This window comes from Epinephelus fuscoguttatus, linkage group LG8 (assembly GCF_011397635.1).
Source record: "Epinephelus fuscoguttatus linkage group LG8, E.fuscoguttatus.final_Chr_v1".
In the NCBI taxonomy this organism is placed as follows: Eukaryota; Metazoa; Chordata; class Actinopteri; order Perciformes; family Serranidae; genus Epinephelus; species Epinephelus fuscoguttatus.
Genome location: NC_064759.1, coordinates 9,278,587 through 9,301,852, shown reverse-complemented (window position 1 = coordinate 9,301,852; position 23,266 = coordinate 9,278,587). Strand labels below are relative to the sequence as shown.

General features: G+C 41.4%; 1 protein-coding gene across 1 annotated transcript in view; it reads left to right on the top strand.

The window, feature by feature from the left end:
* The first annotated feature begins 558 nt into the window (after positions 1 to 558).
* ntrk1 (neurotrophic tyrosine kinase, receptor, type 1) overlaps positions 559 to 23,266 on the top strand; it is a 56,436-nt gene continuing 33,728 nt past the window's right edge. The window contains exons 1-6 of the mRNA XM_049582917.1: positions 559 to 755; positions 11,148 to 11,222; positions 13,882 to 13,953; positions 19,186 to 19,254; positions 22,205 to 22,359; positions 22,952 to 23,097. Of these exons, the coding sequence (XP_049438874.1) occupies positions 559 to 755; positions 11,148 to 11,222; positions 13,882 to 13,953; positions 19,186 to 19,254; positions 22,205 to 22,359; positions 22,952 to 23,097 (714 nt within the window). The remainder of the gene's footprint in view (positions 756 to 11,147; positions 11,223 to 13,881; positions 13,954 to 19,185; positions 19,255 to 22,204; positions 22,360 to 22,951; positions 23,098 to 23,266) is intronic.

The window sequence follows — 23,266 nt, the reverse complement described above, 5'->3', positions numbered from 1 at the left end:
GCGCTGCTGCGTGCATCCAGGCACCCAGGAGCCCTGACTTCTTGGCTCTGCTTGCACCTTGAGCTGCTGGCAGGACAGCAGACATCTCACCCCGGGAGGGGGCAGATGAGATCTCCATCACCATATCCCATCCCCTCCTCTCATCATTATCAACACACACCCTTCACCCCAACCCCTCCTCCTTCCCCCTCTCGCTTGCCGAGGTGTCTGGTGACTCTGGCCCCTGTTATCTTGCCCCTCCCTTCATCGTGGAGGAGAGGAAGGGAGAGGGAGAAACAGAGAGGCTGCAGCCCACTACCACCATGTCCCCAGAGGCCCCTTGCCTGCCTGCCTGCCTGCCTGCCCCTCCTGCTGCTCAGTACAGCTGTGGCTCAGCACCAGACCCTGACCAGCTGGGATCTCAACCCTGCCAGAGAGCCACAAGAAGAAGAGCCACTGTGTGTGAAAAGCTCCTCACCTCTCTTCTCTGGCTCTTCATTAGGTGAAGCACTCAGACACTGACTCCAACTACAGCTGCCAACCCTCTCCGCTGGTGCTGAGAAGATCCTCTGTGTGAGCATGGCTGTGGCACCCTGGGCACTGGCACTTCCCCTGCCCCTGGTGCTCGCCCTGCTCAGCCTGGCACCGGCGCCCGCCTTAGGAGGCTGCCCATCCGCTTGCCGGTGCTCTTTCGCCATGCTGCAGTGCCTGGACCCCAATGGTATCGCCAGCATCCCGGCACTGGTGTTGCAAGAGAGCGAGAATGTGACGGAGATGTGAGTATGATGTGTCACCTGCTCTGCATGTGCCGCTAAATCAGCATGAGTTTATCAGAGGGGCTTACATGCCTTCATGTTGGTGGTTTGCCAAGTTTGATTTTCTCTGTGTTCAGTTTATCACTCCAGGTTGGTGCTTAATTTGTTGAGAGTGTCTTAGTGGCAGCATTCTGGGTTTAATGGCACCATTGGCGACTAGTTTCATATCTGATCTGGAGTTTCAGATTAGGACCATATTTGCTCATAATTCTGGGTTTTGTGCTATTTTTTGGGAGAGTCTGTTAATCTAGTCCAGGTATTCAGAGAAATGACAATTACAATCATGGTTTTTTTAATCACTCTGATACATGAAGATGGGGCAGTTAAACTGATTGCATCATTCAAGGTTGCGCAATAAAGTTACTTTCCATTGCTTTGACCAAGAACAACAAGTGCATTCTAATAGGTTTCTGATTTCTGATTTTTTTACGAGGTTGGAAGCGCAGATACGTCTTTGTTTATTCCTCATTAGTCTCATTAATTGGTCTCATTACTGAATCTGTTTAAATGTAATGAAGAGAGTTTGTTCTCAGCTCTTAGAGATAATGATGATGTCTCAGCAAAGTATTGGGAGAGTATCTGTCCCAAGTCCCTCAAGATCACAATGAGCAAAATGCAAATCGTCTGCAAGGCTTCATTTCTCATTATTTGACACAGTCAGGTTCCTCTCTGTTGAGAGCAGAGAGAGTTTGTTCTCTGCGATAGCCGAATCCAGACGCTGCTTGATGTAAAGTAAATTTACTGCTGTTTGAGATTCATTAGCATGGCAGTAATTCTGTCACTTTGGTCATTGGAAATCAATTATAGATTGCTACTGACAATAAATGGCACAGAGTGACGGGAACTGAAGTCTTATTATCCAGTGTGCCTCACAGCGTGGCCTCAGGGTCTTCAAAGGATCTCAGCACTATTGGCTCTTATAGTATAGTGTGGAGATCAAGATGTGAGCTCAAGATTTCTTTTATTATTAAAACTCATTAAAATGCAATGCATGACAACACCAGTGATGTCCAGGACGGAAGAAGTGTGCTTGTCAGGATACTTTTTCGTTGTGCGTTAAGTTAAATAAACTTTGACTTTAGTTTGACTTCTCGTTCTTCTGTCTGCTGAGGTGCTTTTTTTGTCTCAACAAATTGGACTTTAAAGATTTTTAATCGCCACATCCCAAACATTTAAAACTTAATTTACAGTAGATATTGTTTGAAGCCTCAGAACACCTGACTTCAGATCTTACCTTGAATGCAAAACATAAAATATTAATAACTAAGTAAGCCTTTATAGACATGTAAAGATCCAGTGTGTAGAATTAAGGGGATAAATTGGCATACATTAGATACAAGAGGGTTTTCTGAAGTGGATAATCATCTGAAAATAAGAATCATTGTGTTTTCATGACTTAGGGAACAGGTCTTTGTCCACAGAGTACACCATGTTGCACCACCATGTTTCCTACAGCAGCCCGTAACAGGCAAACCAAACACTGGCTCTAGATAGGGCTATTCGTGTTTTTACATTTTTACCCTAGTGAGCAGCCTCAGAAAAACACAGACTTTTTAGCGGAGAACCGCTTTATTAAACATTTTCCCAGTCACTGTGTTTGTTTGTTTTGAGGAGGAGGAGACCTGTGCGGATAATTCAGCTCCCAGTAAAAACCTCCTGAACATACTGAAACACTGAAGGAATCCTAACTGGGAGTTCACGCTTAGCACATGGGAGAAGTTTCAGCTGGTTGCATTCTACAATCCTCACCGCTAGATGCCGCTAAATCCCACAAAATCCCCCTTTTTTAAAAGAACCTTTAGGTGTCTTTATTAAGAGGCTACACTCTAAAGCTCCACTTTGTCAGGACTGTATGGGTTGATATTTGAAATGTTGGGAAAAAATATGGAGATACAAAGTTATTATCAAAGCATAGCTGCCTAAACTCTGTGACTTCAAACTTTACTAAACAACAAAATGCATGTGTACTATGTTCTGAGGGTTAACAAATCAATACTCTGTGCACAGATTATATGCTTTCATTAATGGTAGAGACCTGCATGCTGTAGTTGAGATACACATGGCTGGAGAAAGTATATTAAATTTTGAGGCTCAAATGAAAATTCCACTTCTGATGAAAGTTTGCTGACCTGAGTTTACTGAGGTTGTTCTGACCTAATTCCTGCTTCTTGTGGTTCAACTGATGCTCAATAGATGAGATGGAAAAGATGGCTGGTTGGTGCTCACTTGATGCCGTAGTTTAACGTAGGGCTGGGCAATTTGTCGATATTATATTGATATCGTGATGAGATTGATATCGAATTGGATTTTGGATATTGTAATATCGTAAGTGTTGTCTTTTCCTGGTTTTAAAGGCTGTACTACAGTTAATAGTTAAGAGTAAGAGTCATTATATCCACGTTAATGTTTACTATTTATCAAAAATCTCACTGTATGAATATTTTCCAAAAGCACCAATAGTCAACTGTACAATATCGCTGCAATATCAATATTGTGATATTTGATTTTCTGCATATCAGCCAGCACTAGTTTGATAAGTACCTTGCAGCCATGCATGTCACACTTCTGTCACATATTTATGGAGTCTCTGGAGGGAATGTGTTTGAATAAAACTCATCCAAGTTATTGCTCCGATGAAGTGAGACTTCTCCCTCAGCTGCAGCAGCAGATGACTGTTATTTAACATTGGCTTTTTAAAACTTTGTATGAAAAAGGAAGTAGAAACTGACCACCTGTGATTTAAAGACGGCTGCTGTATTATTATGCAACCCACCATCAGCTCCAGCATGGAAAACTAAATGTCACTCTCTGCACCACCACGCTGTTCTCTCTTTGTTCCTGTCCCCAGATCTGAGCAATTAGCATTTGTTAAGAAGGAACTACATTTGTGAAATGCTATTTCAGTGGAACAAGTCAATTTACTGCCGCTTTTTGCCTCTATTCACCTATACCCCACTCCCCTCCTCTTTCCCTCCCACACTCTCTGTTCCCTCTCTTTCTCCCTCTTCTCCCTCTCTTATTTCAGAGGTATTTCCTTGTACCTGCAGCTAAACATGTTTCGTAGAGCTCAGGGTGAGGCTTGACATTCTCTCTGAACTGTTCAATCGATAAGTGAGCGCGCCTTTCTCTGGCTTCTGTTTACCGCGGTGCTCTACATGCCAGCAAACAACAACACTTCGCCGTACTGGCAGTGCAAGGGAATACAGCCGATACGCGGAACAAACAAGAGGCCATTAACTGTGGAACAGGGGCCAAAATTCATCATACGCCGAGTTATAAATTCAATTCTGTGAATTGCCAGTCAATGCCTCCACCCAGGAACAATAGATGATATACAGCCCACTTGGCTCAATCCAATAAGTAAGGGCGATGGGTGATCCTGGGCCCACCTGCCCTGTAATCACATTATTGCCGTGTGGGTCAATCAGACATGAATAAAAAGGTTTGTGTGTTGCCGCTGAAAAACACAGACAGGGGAGGTTGAAGCAGTGTCACATGCTGAAAGTGGCTGTCATCAACTGGAAATTACTGCAGGTATTTTTTGGCAAAATCACCACACAATATAATACCATGGAAAAAATATCTTTATCAGTTAATTGGTATATACTGTATGACACACAGCTGTCTTCATGGATCATTACATACACTATCTATCCATCCAGCTTTCAAGTTACTAATTATTTGCAGATAACAGTTAGATTTTTCACTGATAATCATTAGTGTCCCAAAAGTAGCAGCACACAGGGAGCAACAGTTGATGCTTTATCCAAAGAACAGCACCCACAAGAAAAACCATTAAAATCCGTACAGTCTTGATGTGTCACATGATCCACATGATCCAGTTAGAATTTTCCGTCTCCATCACCTGCTGTTGTGTCTCAACAAAATGTACTTTAAAAGCATTTTTGGCTGCACCACAGCACGCGGGGCCAACACTATAAACACCAAAGTCGACCGTGACTGAGTGATAAAGTTACACTATTGGTTGGAGTGAGCGTTGATGTCAGTGTTGGTGTTTGGACATTGGTCGCTGCTCTTTCAAAATGAATAGGCGTTGACATTCCTTTGTTATTGTATTCCTTATTTTCTGTAGTATGGCATTATAGCATGGTGGAATTAGCAACCTAGCCAGCTAAGAGGTTCACATTACACCATTTTCACACCGGTTTTGCGTCGCAGAGACTACCGTAATCTTTTGAGTGTACATACCTGGTGACGCGTGTTTCTGTCACCAACTGCGTAACTACCTGTGTGTGCACACCACAAGATTTCTCCGCCAAGCCCTTGCCGACAGAGCCCCAGATAATGCGGTGACGTCACCAAACTACATTTTTTAACTTGGAGACAACACATCGTAAAGGCATGAGTATTCTTCCCAGTGTGGAATCAGATCTGCCTCCAGGGCCTGGGTCCAAACACAACGCACTCCCCGTGATCCTGTGTACGCTGCCATTGTTGTTGTTGCTTGCCGGCTTGTCAGTGTTGCCAGATCTTGGGAGAGAAACAAGCAACCAGGGCTATGGAAACAAGCCCAAAAGAAGCGACACATATATATATAGAGAAAGGTGATGTTTAGAGAGCGAGCCCAAATAAGCAACTCCACTTTAGAAACAAGCTCAAAAAACGCAGCTCGTGACAACCAATATTTGTAAGTGACTTTACAAAAAAACCGAGCCCAGAGTCGCGGCTATTAAGCGGACCTGGCAACCCTGCGGCTTGTCCTCCTCACATTTCTTCCGTCCTCCTGCGTGCTGACGTGTGACCTATCCTGCCTCTCATTGGCTGATGCTCTTTGTCAGTCGTGTCAGACTTCTCCAGTTTTCTAGCATGATATCCAGTCCCAGTCACAGACAAGGGGGCGACTTGCTCGTAGGCTTGTTCACACATGAGGACTTGTCGTGGCAGACTACCTGCCAACTCACCTCCGACCCAAGGTGGCCCTCAAGATCCTCGGCGACGTCAAAATCACAGTGAAAATCGTGTAATGTGAACTAGGCTTAACTAGCCAGTTGCTCATATCAGAGCGTAGGGAAGCACACTGCTATTGTCACATGATTGACAGCTTTGTTCAGCTCATTTTTTTTTTTTTTGTAATCAATGTAACAGTAGTGGAGAAGCATGGTGGAATTAGCAAGTTAGCAAACTAGCCAGCCACAGTCAAAATTGCAATTTGGGAAGGAGGGAGGATAACATCATCAGTTTGAGAACAGTTGTGTCTGTACATGTGGAAACTTAAAACCTCCAGTGCACACAGATTGTGACCGAATCTTATGTCAGGTCTCACCTCGTGTGTGAAAGTTTGAGTCAGCATGGATTTGAGGTGTAGCATAGTAAATCTGGCTGAGGTGGAGAATTGTGATTAGAACATATTCTGACTGGCATCTAAGGATTTGCAGCCACAAATATCAAACTATCTTAAAAATGTATAGCTGACATATGGATGTGCGCTTTCTATCACAGCTCGCAGTTGGGAGAGGCTCCAGACTGACCGAAGGATGAACACTGCCTGTGCCCAACTCTAGCTGAAACTTTTCTTTTTGTAAACATAGACAAACCAAACCATGTTACATCAACACATAAACATAAAGTGGGCAGGCTGAACAGCTAAGATAATTACAGGCCAATAGCTCTGGCCAGTGTCATGTCCAAAGTGCTGGAGACAGTTCTACTGTGTAGACTTGAGAGGTACGTCAATCAGTCAATCATTCAATTTTATTTATAAAGCCCAATATCACAAATCACAATTTGCCTCACAGGGCTTTACAGCATACGACATCCCTCTGTCCTGAGGACCCTCGCAGCGGATAAGGAAAAACTCTCCAAAATTTTAGATGAATATAATAGGCAAAATTCTACAGTGTTCATGTGCTTCATTGATGCTTCTGAAGCATTCGATCGTGTTAATCATGAGAAATTATTTTTAAAATTGTCTAAAAGTGGGGTCCCTGGTTTTTTAATTAGAATCTTGGTTTACTGGTACTCGCATCAGACAATGAGAGTGAGATGGGGGAATGTAACATCTGTTCTCTTCCATGTGACCAATGGTGTTCGCCAGGGCGGAATTCTGTCTCCTTTTCTTTTTAATATGTATATGAATGATTTGTCTTTGATTTTAAATGCATGTGGTACAGGTTTAGGGTTGGTGACTCACTAATTAATCACCTTATGTACACAGATGATTTGGTCATCTTTAGCCCATATAGTGCTGGTCTCCAATAGATTCTGAGAATATGCACACAGTATGGTGCTGATGACGCTAAAAAGAGTAAGATCATAATTGTCAGAAGTAGAGAAGACAGACTGTCAACCTTTCCGGACTTCTATCTGTCTGGCACTGCACTCAGTGTGCGCAGTGAGATTACATATTTGGGCCATATTATCGTAAATGACCTGTCTGATGACAAGGATATCTATAGGCAGTGTCAGAAGCTGTATGCTCAAGCGAACATGCTGTGTCCTAAGTTGAGCATGTGTGCTCTGTATCTGTGAAGATCTCACTCTTTAGAGCGTATTATACACCTTTGTATACTGCCAACCTGTGGTGTCGTTATAAACAAGGCAGCATTAGAAAACTCCCCGTGGCTTATAATGACAGCATGAGGAGCATGCTGCTGAGAGCTTCAAGAAGCTCCAGTGCAAGCCATATGTTTGTTAGTGTCAGGGTACCTACCTGCTCTGCTGTTCTACGTAACCTGATGTATAGATTTATGTGTAGGGCATCTGAGTCAGAAAACGACTTAATCGCTGTTTTGGCTAACCCTGTATGCAGTTCTGTCAGATTTTCTTCCAGACTGTGGAACCATTGGCGAACATGTCTGTATGTTAGACATTGAACATTGTGGAAGGATTTGTATTTTTCTTTTGTGTTATTTTTCTTTCTTATTTTTACTCTGCTGTTTTTATTGTGTTTTTTTATTGTGATATGGATCCCCCTGGGTCTGAAATAAAGAACACATGGGGTCACTGGGTACCTTTAATAGTCACTCCAAACCCAAAAGCTCTGACACAAACTAGACTGTTTGTTAGTTTGGAGCACTGTTGGAATATAGGCCTACCATTTGGTTACTCAGAGCACCACACTCTCAGAGCGCCAGAGCACAAAGTGCAGTGAAAGTGAAACTTATTCATTTGTTCATCTGGAAATACAAAACACTTTCTTAGAAAAACAGCGCTCTCATTTCAGTTTTGTCTGTTGTTTTTCCAACATACTGGCTGTGTTCCTATGGAAACCCCACGCTGTCCAGCACTGGGTCTAACCTATGTAATGGCAGCAATAGAAAGTTTGCTGCCAAATACAGAATGCTATTATGTGGTAAACACTGCACACACACATTTCATAAAAACATTTCCAATTGTTCTGTTCTGTGGTCACTTCAAGGCAATCTCCTGCAAATGATGTTATTTTTGTCTTTTTTTATTACGATTATTCGGTTCATTTCAGTGGAAAGGAACTCTTTCCCAAGGATGTAATAAGTTAAAGAGAGGACTAAAGACATTCACATACATAAAATCCTTCATTATCAGAATAGAATCAACAATGAGTCCTCCAGAGCTCAATGGACAACACTTATATACAGTACAGGAGAGCATGGAGTGAGAGGTGGAGGAGGGAAGAGAATGGGGTGGGCGGTTTGCTCCGGCAAGAGCCTTGGTAGGTCCGAATACGCCATCTATTCAAACATCCCATGAAAGAGCCGGCTGTCCTTGCATTGAGTGCTGAATTGATCTACACTGCACTAGTTATTCTGAGGTAGGCTGTGTCTGGAAAGGTGGAAAATGACTAATTGAAAAGAAGTTCCCATCAGCCTTGTCTACCGGGCATCTCTTAAGACATTATTCTTTCTTTCCACATGAGCAGTATATTAAATTCTGATATGAGCTTTGTGGTTTGAGAGTCGCTGGACATCTGGGATGGTTTTGTTATCCGTTAGCTTGTTCAGTGGATGTCAGGGAGGTCAGACACATTTCAGCGGGGCCGAATTTGGGTGCTACACTCTGTCTTTAATGCCTTACTCTATTCACATGATCATAGTTTCAAATCCTGCTCATTCCCATGTGTTTCTTCCCACCCCTTTTTTCGTCATTCGTTCTCTAAACTCTTAATAATAACGCCTTTACAAAGAGGTCAATGGTTCTAGTATATTAGCTGCTGAGTACTGACACATAGGTTACACAGGTGACGAACTCAATTCAGCCACTTTTGTTGCTTTCAGTATTTAGAGTGGATTGTCATCAGCAATGGGCCGGCATTTCTCTGCTTTACTTTGTGCAACAAAGGTTCATGGTCTTGTCTTGAGGGCCAATGTGATCTTGTCCCTACTTGTCATATTTTGACGGTCAGGCAGAAGGCCCCGTTGCAGCAGCTTTTTGCATTGGATTTTAGCGCAGGGGGTCTGTGGTAAGGTTTAGGTGACAAAACTACTTGGTTAGGGTTCAGAAAAGATCATGGTTGGCATTAGACACATCAGTCAACTCAGGTGACTAACAACTCTCTTGACAAATAGGTAGCTAACAACTCACATGACAAAATAAGTCAATGATACCTATTAGGTTCAGGTTGTGGTACAGTGTAGAAAAGGTAGATGGACACTGGAGCAGGAACCTATGGAGCAGCAAGGTAAACCTGGGTCTGTCCATGGCGGGATGCACTCCCTTTTGATATCGAGGCATTAGTATTAAATTGAGACAGTTTTGTAACCAGTCCTTGTAGTCGTCTTAATTAACAGTGCACCTCTGTGTTTTTATGGATGCACAATATTGGATTTTTTGCTGATATCTAATATGCCAATATGTAACTCATTTGGCCGATATTCGATATCTGTGTATTTCCCTACTTAATTTTAGTGATCATCAAGTCTCTTCTGTTGTGCAACTAACATCATATTACGCATGCATACTCTTATCATGGGCCCACCATCACATGAACACATGAAATACAATGCTTTTCAATGTGTGTAATAAGCCTGTTGGCTAATTGTGATAGTTCATTTTAAAGCCAATATCGACAAATACCGATGACATGCCAATATTATCATGCATCCCTAGTGTTTATGCACAGTTGGTGTTCATGCATCATGTTCATGGTGTTGGCCACACTCAAGACAACTTTTTAAGTAGACTCTGACACAAATCAGTGTACCTTGCTCATGTACAGTGCGCAGTGTTCACACTAATCCAGCAAACTAGACTTTGGGTCAAGTCTACTTGGAGCCAGGCCTGAGTCCCTGATGTGAAAGCCCCCTTAGTTTTACACGGGATGCCAACACCTGTCTCCTGGGTCAAAGTGCTTGCTGAACCCATCCATCTCACCGAAGCTAATTTTGTGCTCTTTACACTATGTCTGTTGCTGTGAACATCTAATAATGACAGAGATGGGTTTACATTGGAGTTGGTTAAAAGCCCAGTGTGTCTCATATAGAGTCTTTTTTCAATATGGTAGATAAGCAAATGTACATGGTATGGTTAACAGTCAAGTATCACGGTATACCTTGAAACCGATATATTGCTGCTACCCTTGGCGCGAAACCGACAGTCTCGAGCACTCTGAGTTTTGCAGTGTGGTTTACTGTACAGGACATCAGCTGATCTGCTAAGCTATCACTTGCCGTCTGTCTGCTGCTAACTACCGCTAGGCTAACGTGTAGCCGAGGACTACGAGTTGCACCCATACTCATGATTGTAACAATGACATGGAGGCTCTGTCGTCTGAAATAAGATGACAAACCTTTAATTGCCTCCCACACTGTCACCAGCAGCACAGCTTTACTCCCTATGTTTGTATCTATCGTCGTAATAAAAGCCTCAGCCATATTATTGTTTGTTAAAAAAAAATAAAAATAAATAAAGATAAAACTCACTTAATGTTGATGATAGGCTAACTGTTCCCTATGAATCCATGATGTATAAATACATGAATGTCAATAATTATTATCTTAATAGCTTATTATTGTTCACACCATATAAAGGTATGTTTATATATGGCCTCCCTACACATTAATGTAGGCCCAGATGAATGTGCAGCTCAACTTTATATGTAGTAGGGGGTCCCTGCTCCATCTCTCTTTCAGCTGAGGGGTCCTTGGCTTGAAAAACCTTGAAGACCTCCGGCCCTCAATAACAAACACAAAAGATGATGAACTCCTCTTCATTCTATTATATGTCCCTGGTCAAGGATCTCCTTCACTTGTTTTCATAATTCATTATTAAGTGTTTTGTGTCTTTTCCATCTATTATTTTCATTCAGCATGGGCTTAATTGATTATCTACACAACAGAAGGCTGAAGGTCACAACAAAATGTATTTACCTTGCAACTCTCCCTCTCTCTTTCCACCTCTCTTCTTGTTTTTTACCAGTTACATTGAAAACCAGGCAGCGCTGGAGAATATAACAGAAATCGATCTTCTTAACTACAGAGAGCTAAAGAACCTGTAAGTACTTTTCACACAACTTGGACAACTTACTGTAAGACAAAGACCATTGTTCAACACTTGCTTCAGGCTAACATATTGTAACACTGTTTTACTGTACTGTGTTGAGTACTCTTTGTTCTGTAAGTGCGATTCTCAATAAGCTCCCCCTTACTTACTGTTGCTACACCTATGAATATTCTGCTCTCACAATGCACATATGCAGTTTACAGTGGTAATGTGGCAGCTTTAACACTCAAAGCTCTTTGTATTATATTGGTTCTATTGTCCAAAATATAACTGTATAAAAAAAATTTTTTTTTAAAAAATTGCACACAAAATATGATTTTCCTTAAATAGAAAGCTGGCAAATATTACATTAATCATGTCATTTTAAAAGCCAAAGTTTCACAGGTTTTGGCTTCTCAAATGTGAGTATTGCTACGAAAGTAAATTAAGTATATTTCAGGACTCTACAGTAACAGTTGCCAGGTTGCAACTAGCAACAACTTGAGAAATTGGAAACCAATTCTTTGACTTTGATTACCATTAGTGACAAGCACACAGATAAACCTGCACCTCAAAATAAAGAAATGTTTTAATATTAGTTGCATTAGGGATATTTAAGTATTTCTGTTACAATCAGAGCCTGAACTGGACGTTGCCATTGCGTTGGTGAGCACATGTGTTTTTGAGACAATAGTAAAGCAAATCAAGATATTTAGTTGTAGGTTTAAAAATTAGACCCGTCGATTCGTCACGTTACCCGATGGTACCTTTTCGGTACTTTACTGTCTCTGTAATGACAAATTTTTTTTAGTTTTGAACAAATGCAGGGGTGATGTACTTAACTAAAAAGCAATTCTGCTCTTCTGTTCTTTTCTAATCACACACAGAGCAAATCTTCAGTCTCTATCTGGCAATGATACTAGGCTACTACTGAAATGATGTAGTGAAGAAAATAGACCAGAAGGCAAAACAATGGCTGCAGATTGGTGCTGCAGTGATTGTTTTGGCTTGCTGGGAAGTCGATGGAGTTTAGCGACACTTCCGCCTTTTGTCTTAACCCGGCATTGTTACCCAGATGTGAGTTCAGGTCAGTTTAAGACTAGATGTTACAATCCCTTGATGCACATACATGAGACTATGAGTGGGAATGCCGAATCAAACTCAAGTTCGTTTGCCCCCTAAGTGCGGTTCGTTTGGGCAGGTGTGAACACAGCAATCGCACTCAGGTGCGCACCAAAACAACTGGACTGAGACCTTCTTGAAGAGGTGGTTACAAACGAACTCCAGTGCGATTCATTTGTGGTGAGAACATGCTCTGACCTCGATCTGAACCAACTGCAGTCACATGACACATCACGTATGTTTACATGGAGCCATATATTCCTTTTGCATTCGGGTTGGAAGCCCTACCCGAAAAGAAATGCTCCTTGTAAACACCTCAACCCAAATGAAAACAGCCAACCCGAAAGAAAATCTAATCAGGTGCACAGGGGTGGAATATTCCTTTTCAGAACCGGAATGGAAGAATTTTTCTGTCTTGTGTACACCTCCTACCCGATTCCAGCCATTCCATTCTTTCTGCGCATGCTTGTTTTCCTTGCCCTTCTGGCGCGATGACGTATACAGCGTGCATAGCAACGGGCTGAGATAGAGCAGTCAGACTTGTTGCACTCACCGGTTTCCATTCATCACAGCACGGTCCTCTATCTCCCTTCTTCGACCTCCTACCTCCCTTCTCCTCCTCAACAAACGAAGTATTAGCAGAACAAGGTTGTTGTCATACTGCTGCTTCAAGAATATAAGCAAAACAAGCCCGAAAAAGGTACTAAGAACGGTGTTGTCAAGCATCTTGTTATCTGGAGCGAGGGCTACAGTGTTTTCTTTTGGTACATGTAACATCCACCCTGCCCCCTATCCAATCAGAAACCTTCCCTGCCCCAAACATTGCGCAGACCCAAATAAAGGCAATTAAACTGATCTCCCGTGTAAACCCTCATTGGGAATGAATATTTCCCAACCTGGAAAAACTTTAATTCCAAATGATTTCATTCAGATTTATTTCATTCTGAATGAGAAGCCATCATGTAACCGCACCTACTGTTCGGGTTAAACATGAGCATGTTACAGTCCTGGAGGATTATTAATGTGCACCTCCTCCTGTACTGCCTTAATATACACATTCAGCACAACCAATGCATCAAAACATTGTTTTCTAGTTGGAGCCGCGCCTCGTTTTCAAACTGTATGGTTTGACTAAAATGAACAATGACAGCAATATAGTACACGATGACCAGCGCTAAAATCAACCTGCCTAGTTGTCACATTTATCTTGCAAGTATACTCTTCTTTACTTCCTGGATTTTTCCCGCATGGAAATTCTGACCAATCAAGAGCAGCTTTCTCACACAAGGCATTTGATCTGGTCCGCTTGTTAATGCTGCAAAGAACAAACATTGCTGTCAGATTGGACGTTCGGAGGGACATTATTTTCTGTTTCCCAACATTTAATAGACTGAGGAATTCGTTGATTGTTTGCAAAAAAATTAATCGATAATAACACTTGAGCCCCTGCTTTATTTTCACATAAACTCAAGTTTCAGTTGTCTGTGTTTGAATGCTTTATTTCTACCAAAACAAACTAACATGTATTGTGTTTTCTCCCACTCTCCAGCACAGTCACATCATGTAAACTGAGGGTCATCTCTGCCAATGCCTTCCAAAACAACCTCAAGCTCCAGTATGTGTAAGTGTCCTTGTCAATACAAAAGGACTGTCTTCCCCTTGTCATGTTTTGACCTGTATGTGGGTCAACCTATTTGTCGCTGTCAGTCAGTGCTCAGCAGACCCTTTAATTTTGCACATGTCAAATTAAGTGAGAGCTGCACTGCTCACAATCGCAGTGACTCAGTCGCTTGTTTGAATAGTTGGGTTAGTCATCAAATCTGGTAAACCTATGAGCTCATTTAAGATACTGAAAGCACAAATTGGATTTCTTGGAAGTAGGTTATTTAGAAGGATATTATGTATGTAGAGGTAAAAATATAATTTCCATTTTTTTGAAAAAAAAAAATGCAAGCAAGACAAAGTAGTATACTTCAGTATTGGTTCCAGTTTCTCTAAAATATGAGAGTATTTGAACATCTTTGGGATTTGGATTGTTGGTCAGAAAAAAACATGGAATTTCAAGATGTCACCTTCGTCAATGGGAAACTGTGATGAACATTTTCCTCTAGACTCTGATATTTATAAACTAAATGGTCATTGATTAATCAAGAGAAGTTAGCAGCAGATTACAGCAGATTAATCAAACGTAAAAATAATCTTTAGTTGCAGCCCCTAACAGTCACTAACAAAAATGCAAAGTTTTCATTTGCTGCAAGTCTTTAACATACCTCGCCATGGAAACGTACCGTTACTGTGGGATAGTAAATATGTATTCAGTAGTAAGTAACCACCTGATTTTTCAACGATCTTCTCTGGAACAAATTGGCAAGAAGTCTTTTACTTCAATTGCAAACAAACGTTATTTTCTAAAGTGCCATCATGTTAGTTCTTTCAGTCTTTACATGTCTGAACAGTTTGGTTTTACAACCCAGGGCTGACAATAAATAACACTATGAACGACTTATCGACTGGAACCGTCACATCTGTCTATTCATCAACAGCTGACCCTTATCCCACCATCTTGTCCTCATCGTTTCACTGAGTGTGTGCAACATGTCCAATGTTGTTTATCTGAAAGACAGGCGGGTTTTGATTACCAGAGATGGGGGAGGTGGTGGAGGAGGTGAGGTAGGTGGGGTGAGCTCGAGAAATTGGAGAAGACATCCACCAGTCACCTTTTACTCGCTCACTTTGGCGGATTATCGACAACTGATGCATAATAAATACACTCCACTAAGGGTCCATTATCACTTAATCAATATTTCACTGTGGAGGGAGAAGGTGGGCCCGGGTAGGGTGGAGTATAGGGGCTTCTGTGTGACAGATGTATTTCTGAGATTAAGACGGACAGACTATAACCAAACTAAGCAGTGGATATGGAGGCTTGGACCACTTTCCTTTCTCTCCTCTTGCTCTCCTCCTGCTCTCGTCTCCACCCACAATCCTCCTGGAATTCACTCGTCTTTTATGAAATTCAGTTCTTAAGAAAATGAGCCGTTATTCCTGGCTCTGCTCTCCCTCTGTGGGCCCAGGGAGGAATTGAGCTGGTAATGGATAAGCCCCAATGGCTAACCCATCTGACATGAACTTTTGGGAGCAAGGAAAACAAATAATTGAACCCTTGGCCCTGCCAGAGTGAATATGTATTGGTTTCCATGTGCACGCTCCCCAGTGTGGCTTTTTGTCATCTTCTGAGGGAGGTTTATTTACCGCCTGCTTCTTTGGCTGTCTGAGGATCATTTGAGAGCCACTGTGATGATATTTTAATGCCCTGAGAGGGCTGACATAAAGAAATGTAGCATTTATCTATGACAGGATTATTATGATAATCTGACAAACGCAATTTTAGATGTACGATTATGCTATTCACATTTTTTGTGTTTAAATATTAATAAAAAAATAAAAGTTAATCAACACTAAGCGTAAAGCCATTATGGCTGCTCTTTAAAGCTATACGTATAGGCACAATGGTGCTTTGAGCTAAGCTAAATGCTGACTCCGGCATGCTAACATGTTCACAATGACAATGCTAACATCTTGATATTATGCATGTGTAATATTTTTTAGGGATGTGCGATTTTGGATCCTATGTGCTGATATTTTTCACTTAAGGTGATTGTTGATGCCAATACCAATACACGCACATATGTTTACACCATATTGCAGAGAACATCAAGTCTCTCCTGTAGTGGAGCTGACATAATACTATGCCTATTATTATTGTGATGGCCCTGGTGGCAGATGCGGACATAAAATATGATGCGGTTCAAAATGGCAAAACAAGAACTATTTTGACTTAGATTACACGTAAAGTAGGTCATACTTATTTTTATGCAACATTTTTAAAGAAAACTGGAAAATTCATCCCACTTTAACAGGCTTGGATAATGGTTTCCCTAAGACAACTGTGACAATAGCCAAAACCAAGGCAAATTTGTAGGGCTGTACCCAAATATTCGGATATTCGTTTCTATGGGTAGGTATTCGTTATGAAAATTTGGTATTCAATTTTCGTTTCTTTATTTACTTTTTGTTTGTTTTTTATACATATTTTTTGGTGCTAAATGTAGTCTTTTTGTTGTTGGTAAATGTAGGTTATCAATAAAAATCAAAACTTTTAAATTGTATTGTTAAAAATGTGAAAATATAGTATAGCCTACCAACTGAGCTTGTGCACGGCACGCTTGAGCGTATCCATCTGAGGCTGTGGATCAATGCCAAGTTTTACCACTTTATCACTATTCCCTCTAACTTGTAGCTGTTTTTTCGTTATCTTTTGAATTCAATATGAATTATGGAACCGTTTTTGTCAACATTTGTTTCCCCCGTTTTGTACAATAAATTATTGTTTAAAGTTTCTTTTGGAGTGCGTGACACAAGTGTGTTTTGGAAACGACCGCGGACTGTCACCTGCTCAACGCATCAGTACCTTTGGATGCCATCACAGTAATAGATTATAGATTAATAGATTATAATAATAATGTCAAGACCGATTACAGACCGATTTAACAGACGATCACTGCTGCCTGACCCGCAGGTCCATTTGCGGGTCCCGCGGTTTACAGGTCGACCCGTGCATCACTACTCAGCTCAGTCTATAAGGCTGTACACAACTGTAAGGCTATAGACATTATATTCTATTCAGGCCGGCAGAGCCAACAGCACATCGGCTCTACAGTACACAGCACTGCTGATTAACCATTTTATTGCAGCACAGAGTGTCTGCCAGCAACCAATTACTTGCAGAGGCTTCCTACAACTTGTTTCAACGGATCCAATTTAATCAGAAGACAAATTAAACAGGATGACTAGCCAATGTGAAAATCAAAAGAAAGCATAGAATAATGTACTGAAGGAGACTGTTGTGCCATCACATTTTTTTGTGGTTTGTCTGTGGAGTCCGCCTCAGGGGGAGCTTCTTCCAAGCTTGTTACAGAAGGATGAATTTTACAGTCTGGTTTGAAAATGTTACAGAAAAATAAATATGACGTGTTTTACATGTAACCTAACCTTTATATCGTGCATTTGCCAGCGAGCCATCATGAAACAAGTAGGCAATATGTTAGTTAAACTACGGGAGAGACCTGATGTTCTCTGCAATCAGGTGGAAAAATCTGTGCGTATCAGAATTGGCACTGGTAATGAGTCGGAAAAAAATCAGCATATTGGGTGTCGAGAAAAAAAAGAAATCATAATCATCATCATGTATCCCTAGTTTTATTTAGTATTTATATAGTATTTGGTCATAAACCAAAGTATTGTACAGATTAAAATTCTGACCTAGACGCAATAGATAAAAGGTCAGAGGAACACCAAGGTGATTAAAATTCATCCCAAAGAGAGCATGAATGTGTGTACCAAGTTTCATGGCTTATAGTTGTTGAGACATTTGATATAAAACCACAACCATATGGACCCTGATTAGGATTCATCCTGTGGGAACCATGAATGCCAGGAGAAAATTATGTGCCATCCACCTTGCAGATGCTGAGATATTTTACACACTAAGTCAAAACTTTAACTGGCTGGGGGCACTCAAGGAAAAGTCAAGAGATCACCAATGTGACAAGGATCCATCTTCAGGGGAACATGGATGTTGGTACAAAGTTTTATGACAATCCATCTGGTGGTTGTTGAGATATTTTAGTCTGCCCAATGTGGTAGACCGACCAGTTGACAGTGCCATCCCTAGAGCCACACAGTTATCATGGCTAAACACTGAGGCTGTCCCGAATGCCAAATCTTGGGGCTTAAAAGCTTTACTGATAATTACCCGCAAACATTCAAAGCTTCTATGGGGCATGATGGGCCCCAGGAGGTATATATATATTCATACACACTATTCAACCAGCCAACCCCACCTGACTTTGATAGGACTTAGCGCCGATGCATGTGTGTTGGAAGGTCGCATCACTACGTGTTGCCAGCCATGAAAAAACGACCGAAATTCTTCTCACTCATTCCTTTTTGTCAGATTTATTTGCTTGAAGCAGAGGTCAATAACCGAGTTGTGGACACTGGCGTCATTTGTGTCTGACACTGGCCACCTCCTTTCAGTTTGTTCCACCAGTTTGCTGCTGAATTAAAACAAAACACAAGTTTGAATACTGATTTGGATCTGGATTTTCCATGGCAACAATCGAAGCGTCGAAGCATTTGAGTCAGCCCTATCTAAAACCCTCAGTGGTTTTACTAGAAACTGTATAAAAATACTAACATTTGTCCAGTAAATAGGAAACTACTTCCACCAAATGCAATTTCATGGAGTTTATCAGTCTGTGTAGCCGAGCTACATCTTTCCTCCGAGAAGTGTTTGTGTCTCATCTAATCACCTAATGTACAGAACAAACACTGGGAGAGGTAAGCTGTAGGTGTTTGTGCATGTGGCTCCTGGCTGGTGTGAAATACTTGCCAAGGTAATTGATCAGAATCCATTTGGATGCATTAACGTTTTCCACTGAGAGTAATTCAAAGCAGGTAAGCATTGCTCTGAAAGTGAACAATCAAATCACAGCGTGACTCAACTGCGGAACAGGGCTACATTGCAAAGATGAAAAGAACATTTTTACTTTAATTTTTTAGGCTAAAAATAGTTGTTGTTTTTTTTTTCATAAAAGATTTTCACTTGTACTCAAAGCAACATGTGAGCAGATGGCATGCTTGCATAACTCATTTCAAATACACTGCCAAGGTGCCGGTGCCACATGTACAAAGCCTTTCTGATCCATGTAACATAGGTGGAACACTGTACAGCCCCGTGATGCAAAACAAATGTCAATAATATTGTGTGTCGTCTCTCTTTGTTTCAAAGGAACCTGGCATCAAACTCTCTGGAGCACATCTCCTGGAGGGTGTTTCATTTTCTACCACTGCTCAACCTGTGAGTTCCTTTAAACTCTCTTTTATTCTAGTAAATTTCATTTTCCAGAGGATCAAGTTGGCTGTAAAGGAGGAAATAATCTTACTCATCAGACTATGCATAAACAGAAGGAGCCAGAAAAAAAATCCCAGTTGTCCAGGACCACTGTAATCTGCCACTGCCTCTGCCGAGCAGTTTACTAATTCAATGACAATGGTAACATCTGTTTGTTGGGAAGCATTTGTCTTGGTTCAAAGTTGCTGGTTGCCTGCAGTATACTTTGCAAACTGGACCCTCATTTGTTTGCCATAAAGTTGTCAATTGGTAATTTGGGGGATTTTTTTTTAAGTTGCTAAATGTTTAAAATGGAAGTACGTCATCTTAAAAGGAGTTGTGATAGTAAGATATATGTTATTTTGAGATAATGCCAGAAGGGTGTGGCAGATTTTTCCAAGTCAAGACGAGGGTCCTCCGCGTAATTTTTGTACAGCCATTAAGTCAAAAGCTAGCCAAGTGAAAAACTTAAACAAGTAGGTAACCCAGACGTCTGTTCACAGGCTGCTAGAGACAACCAAGAAAGTTGGTGACAGTCTCCATTTTTGAGTTACAACCTGTTCTGTTGGCACAGCAGGAGGCCGGACCTCATCACTGCTCATTGTTTTTTAAAATAATGGACGTAGCTACTGTAATGTCATCAATTGGTTTGTGGACTCCCATATTAAAGCCTTGAGTTCGGCATTTTGGCCATCACCATCTTGTTTTTTGGAGCCAAAAGTGACCTTAATTGGGCAAGAGGCTGTGGAGGAATGAGGGGTGGATCTGGCTGAGAAGCTGAGGACACTTTCAGCAGACGGCCTGTTACTCAAAGCAGCCCACCCTTAATTTTGCGTAACTTTAAGCTTTAATAAAATGTAAACAGTTGAGTTATTTGAAAATTAACACCTTACACAGGTGTCATGAAGGAGGAAATTAGCTATAGAGACCAAAATTGTTTTTTTTTTAAACCAGGCTGTTAACGTGTTTATTTCTTCTGTAAAGTTGGGCATTTTAACATGGGGGTCTGTGGGGATTGAGTGGCTTCCGGAGCCAGCCTCAAGTGGTCATTCAGTGAACTGCAGTTTTTGGCACTTCCGTGCTGGCTTCATTTTTCAGTCTCAGGAGTTGCCGCTTTTTGCCAACATTTCTCTCGGCCATATCAGTCATGATAGGAGGAGGAAACATTAAACAGGCACGTAAATGTTGTTGCCACAGCTAAACCAACCTGACCTCCTTATTTTCCATCCACACAATGCTTTGTGAGCAAGCCCCGAGATGCTCGAACTTTGGTTTGGTGTGGTTTCTGCATTGATGTGGACACTGGGAGCTGAGCCGGAAGGAAAAGCTTGCAATATACTGGTCCATCTACGTCCCAACCCTCGGCTATGGTCATGCGCTATGGGTAATAACCGAAAGAATGAGACTGCGGCTACAAGCGGCCGAAATTATTTTTCCGTGGGGTGGCTGGGCTCAGGGTAAGATGTTGAACATCAGGAGGGAGCTTGGAGTAGAGCCACTGTTCCTTCACGTTGAAAGGCGTCAGTTGAGGTGGTTCGGGCATCTGATCAGGATGCCTCCTGGGCGCCTCCTGTTAGAGGTGTTTCGGGCATGTACCCCTGGTAGGAGGCCCTGGGGCAGACCCAGAACACACTGAAGGGATAACATATCTCATCTGGCCTGGGAACGCCTTGGGGTCCTCCAGGAGGAGCTGGTAAGCATTGTTGGGGAAAGGAACGTCTAGGGTGCTTTGCTTGGCCTGCTGCCCCTGCAACCTGGCGGATGAAAATGGATGGATGGACAATTCATGCATTCTTCATGCAGGCACAGTTTAAAAAAAACCTTAAGAGTTTACTTGTGTCTCTGCTTTAACTGCACAAGAGAGCCTGACACTGGAGACCAAAATCAAATGTCAGAAATTCATCCGAATGTCTGACAGCCGGGTGGGAGCAGTTGATTTGGCTATGATCGAACCTCGCTCCCCCGGTGCAACGCATGGCAAACGACGCCCAACAAAGTACAGTGTATGCCCAGCTTTAAATGGTATAGCATGTGCATTAGTGAGCTAACTATTGTACTCATACAGCCATAGGGGGAGTACAGCTGGTTTGAACTTGAAAAGATCTGGTCTGAAATCAAACCTACATCACAGTCTGGCTGAAGTTAGTAAACACAATTTGATAACCTACAGTTCTCTCTGCTGCTATCTCTCAATTCACCAAGGGCAACAGCATTACCACAACAAAACAAAGAGAGGCTTTTGTCTCTTTCAAATGTCATTATTCTGTGCACTTACTGTAAAGTACAAAGATGGAAGATAAAAACACAAAAGATAAGTTAAAATACAAAACTAAAAAAAAAAATTGGAGACCTTCCAGTGTTTTTGTGGTCTTATAGCATTGTGCTTTCACCATAATTTTCAAAGAGGTTAATTAACAGGTGAACATACTTAGTTAGGTGGCCTATTGTAAAAGAAACTGTTGCCTTTTACTGATTGATGGATAGCACTCTTTTCAGTGGTTTTCAGGCTCGTGGGGTTTTTGAAAGCTGATTCATCATTAAAGATATCTAAAGTTAGAGGGTATGAAAAGTAATTTTCTATCTAAAGGTGAAATTCATCAAGGACTTATATTAAATCAAAACTCTATGTTTCTAATTATATAAAAAGTTAGTAGTTTAAAAAAGAGAGAGTATGTGCCACCCTTACTAAAAAACTCATTATGTGCTACAATATAATGAGACAATACTGCTTAACCTGTTACATAAAGAGTCTGCCACAAAAGAACTAATTCATTGGTTGTACTGTGGAATTCTTATTTATAATGTTTGATGGTTGAAGCTTTTGTCTTTCTTGTGCGTTTTTGTCAGACAAATTAAAGACATTAAAAACTGAATTTGTAGATAGTGGAGATGATATTTCCTCCCTTCTTCTCTTCAGGGTTTTGAGGGACAACCCTCTCGTTTGCTCATGTGACCTCCACTGGCTCCAGCAGTGGCAGCGGAATGAACGCGGTGACCTGGACAACCAAATGTTGTCCTGTTTCTCCGATGATCAAGAAGTACCCCTCAGTTCTTTGGTGATAGATAACTGCAGTAAGTGATATCTGAACTCCATGTTTGCACTGTCTTGTGATGCTATATATTGTTGTTAGTAATGCATGTTTACAGTAGGAAGTGCAACACACTCAAATGATAAATAAATCTAATGAAAACATTTTGTACATTCTGAATTTTTCAGGAGGAATTTTTGAGGAATAAGTAGCAGATGTCCTTTCTAGCACAAATTCAAATTGGGATATTTTTTGTGGAAAAACATTAGACGCAAATTATTATTCAGTATTTTTCTGTATCTTAAAACACACCTGGAGGGGATCTTTAAGTATATTATTGCAAGGTGCATGTGATGTGATGAATATTTGAAATGACGCAGCCTCATCAAATTGGCTTTAAAGGAAAAATAAAAACCATTTCTTGCTCCTATTCTTCATATTAACGTCTTCAACAAGCAGGTGCAGTGACATGCAGGGAAGAAATTGGCTCAGCATTGTTGTTTTAATCGCACAGAGCAGGAACATCTTGTTGCCAGGAAGCATATGAGAGAGTTTTTGGCCCTGTATTATTTCTGCTCTTCACTCACTTGTACCACCACATTAGTGACTCATGCCGTCTCCTCTGCTGCTCCCAGGTCTGCCTGAGGTGACTATCATCGCCTCCAAAGATTCAAAGATTCAAGAAGGAGGCAACCTGACATTTACCTGTCAAGTGACAGGAAGTCCCACTCCCAGTGTGAGATGGCGAACTGATGAGCTCTACTCTCACGTCTTTACCCAGGTAGTTAAGATTTTTCTGTGTGTGTGTGTGTGTGTGTGTGTGTGTGTGTGTGTGTATAAACCACACGGATATAAGAAAAGTATTTTTTGTTTTTTTTGTACGCACAACATCGATTGTCTGTCTATGCTGGAAAAGGGATATCTCATCCGTTCTCTTCCTGAGGCTTCTT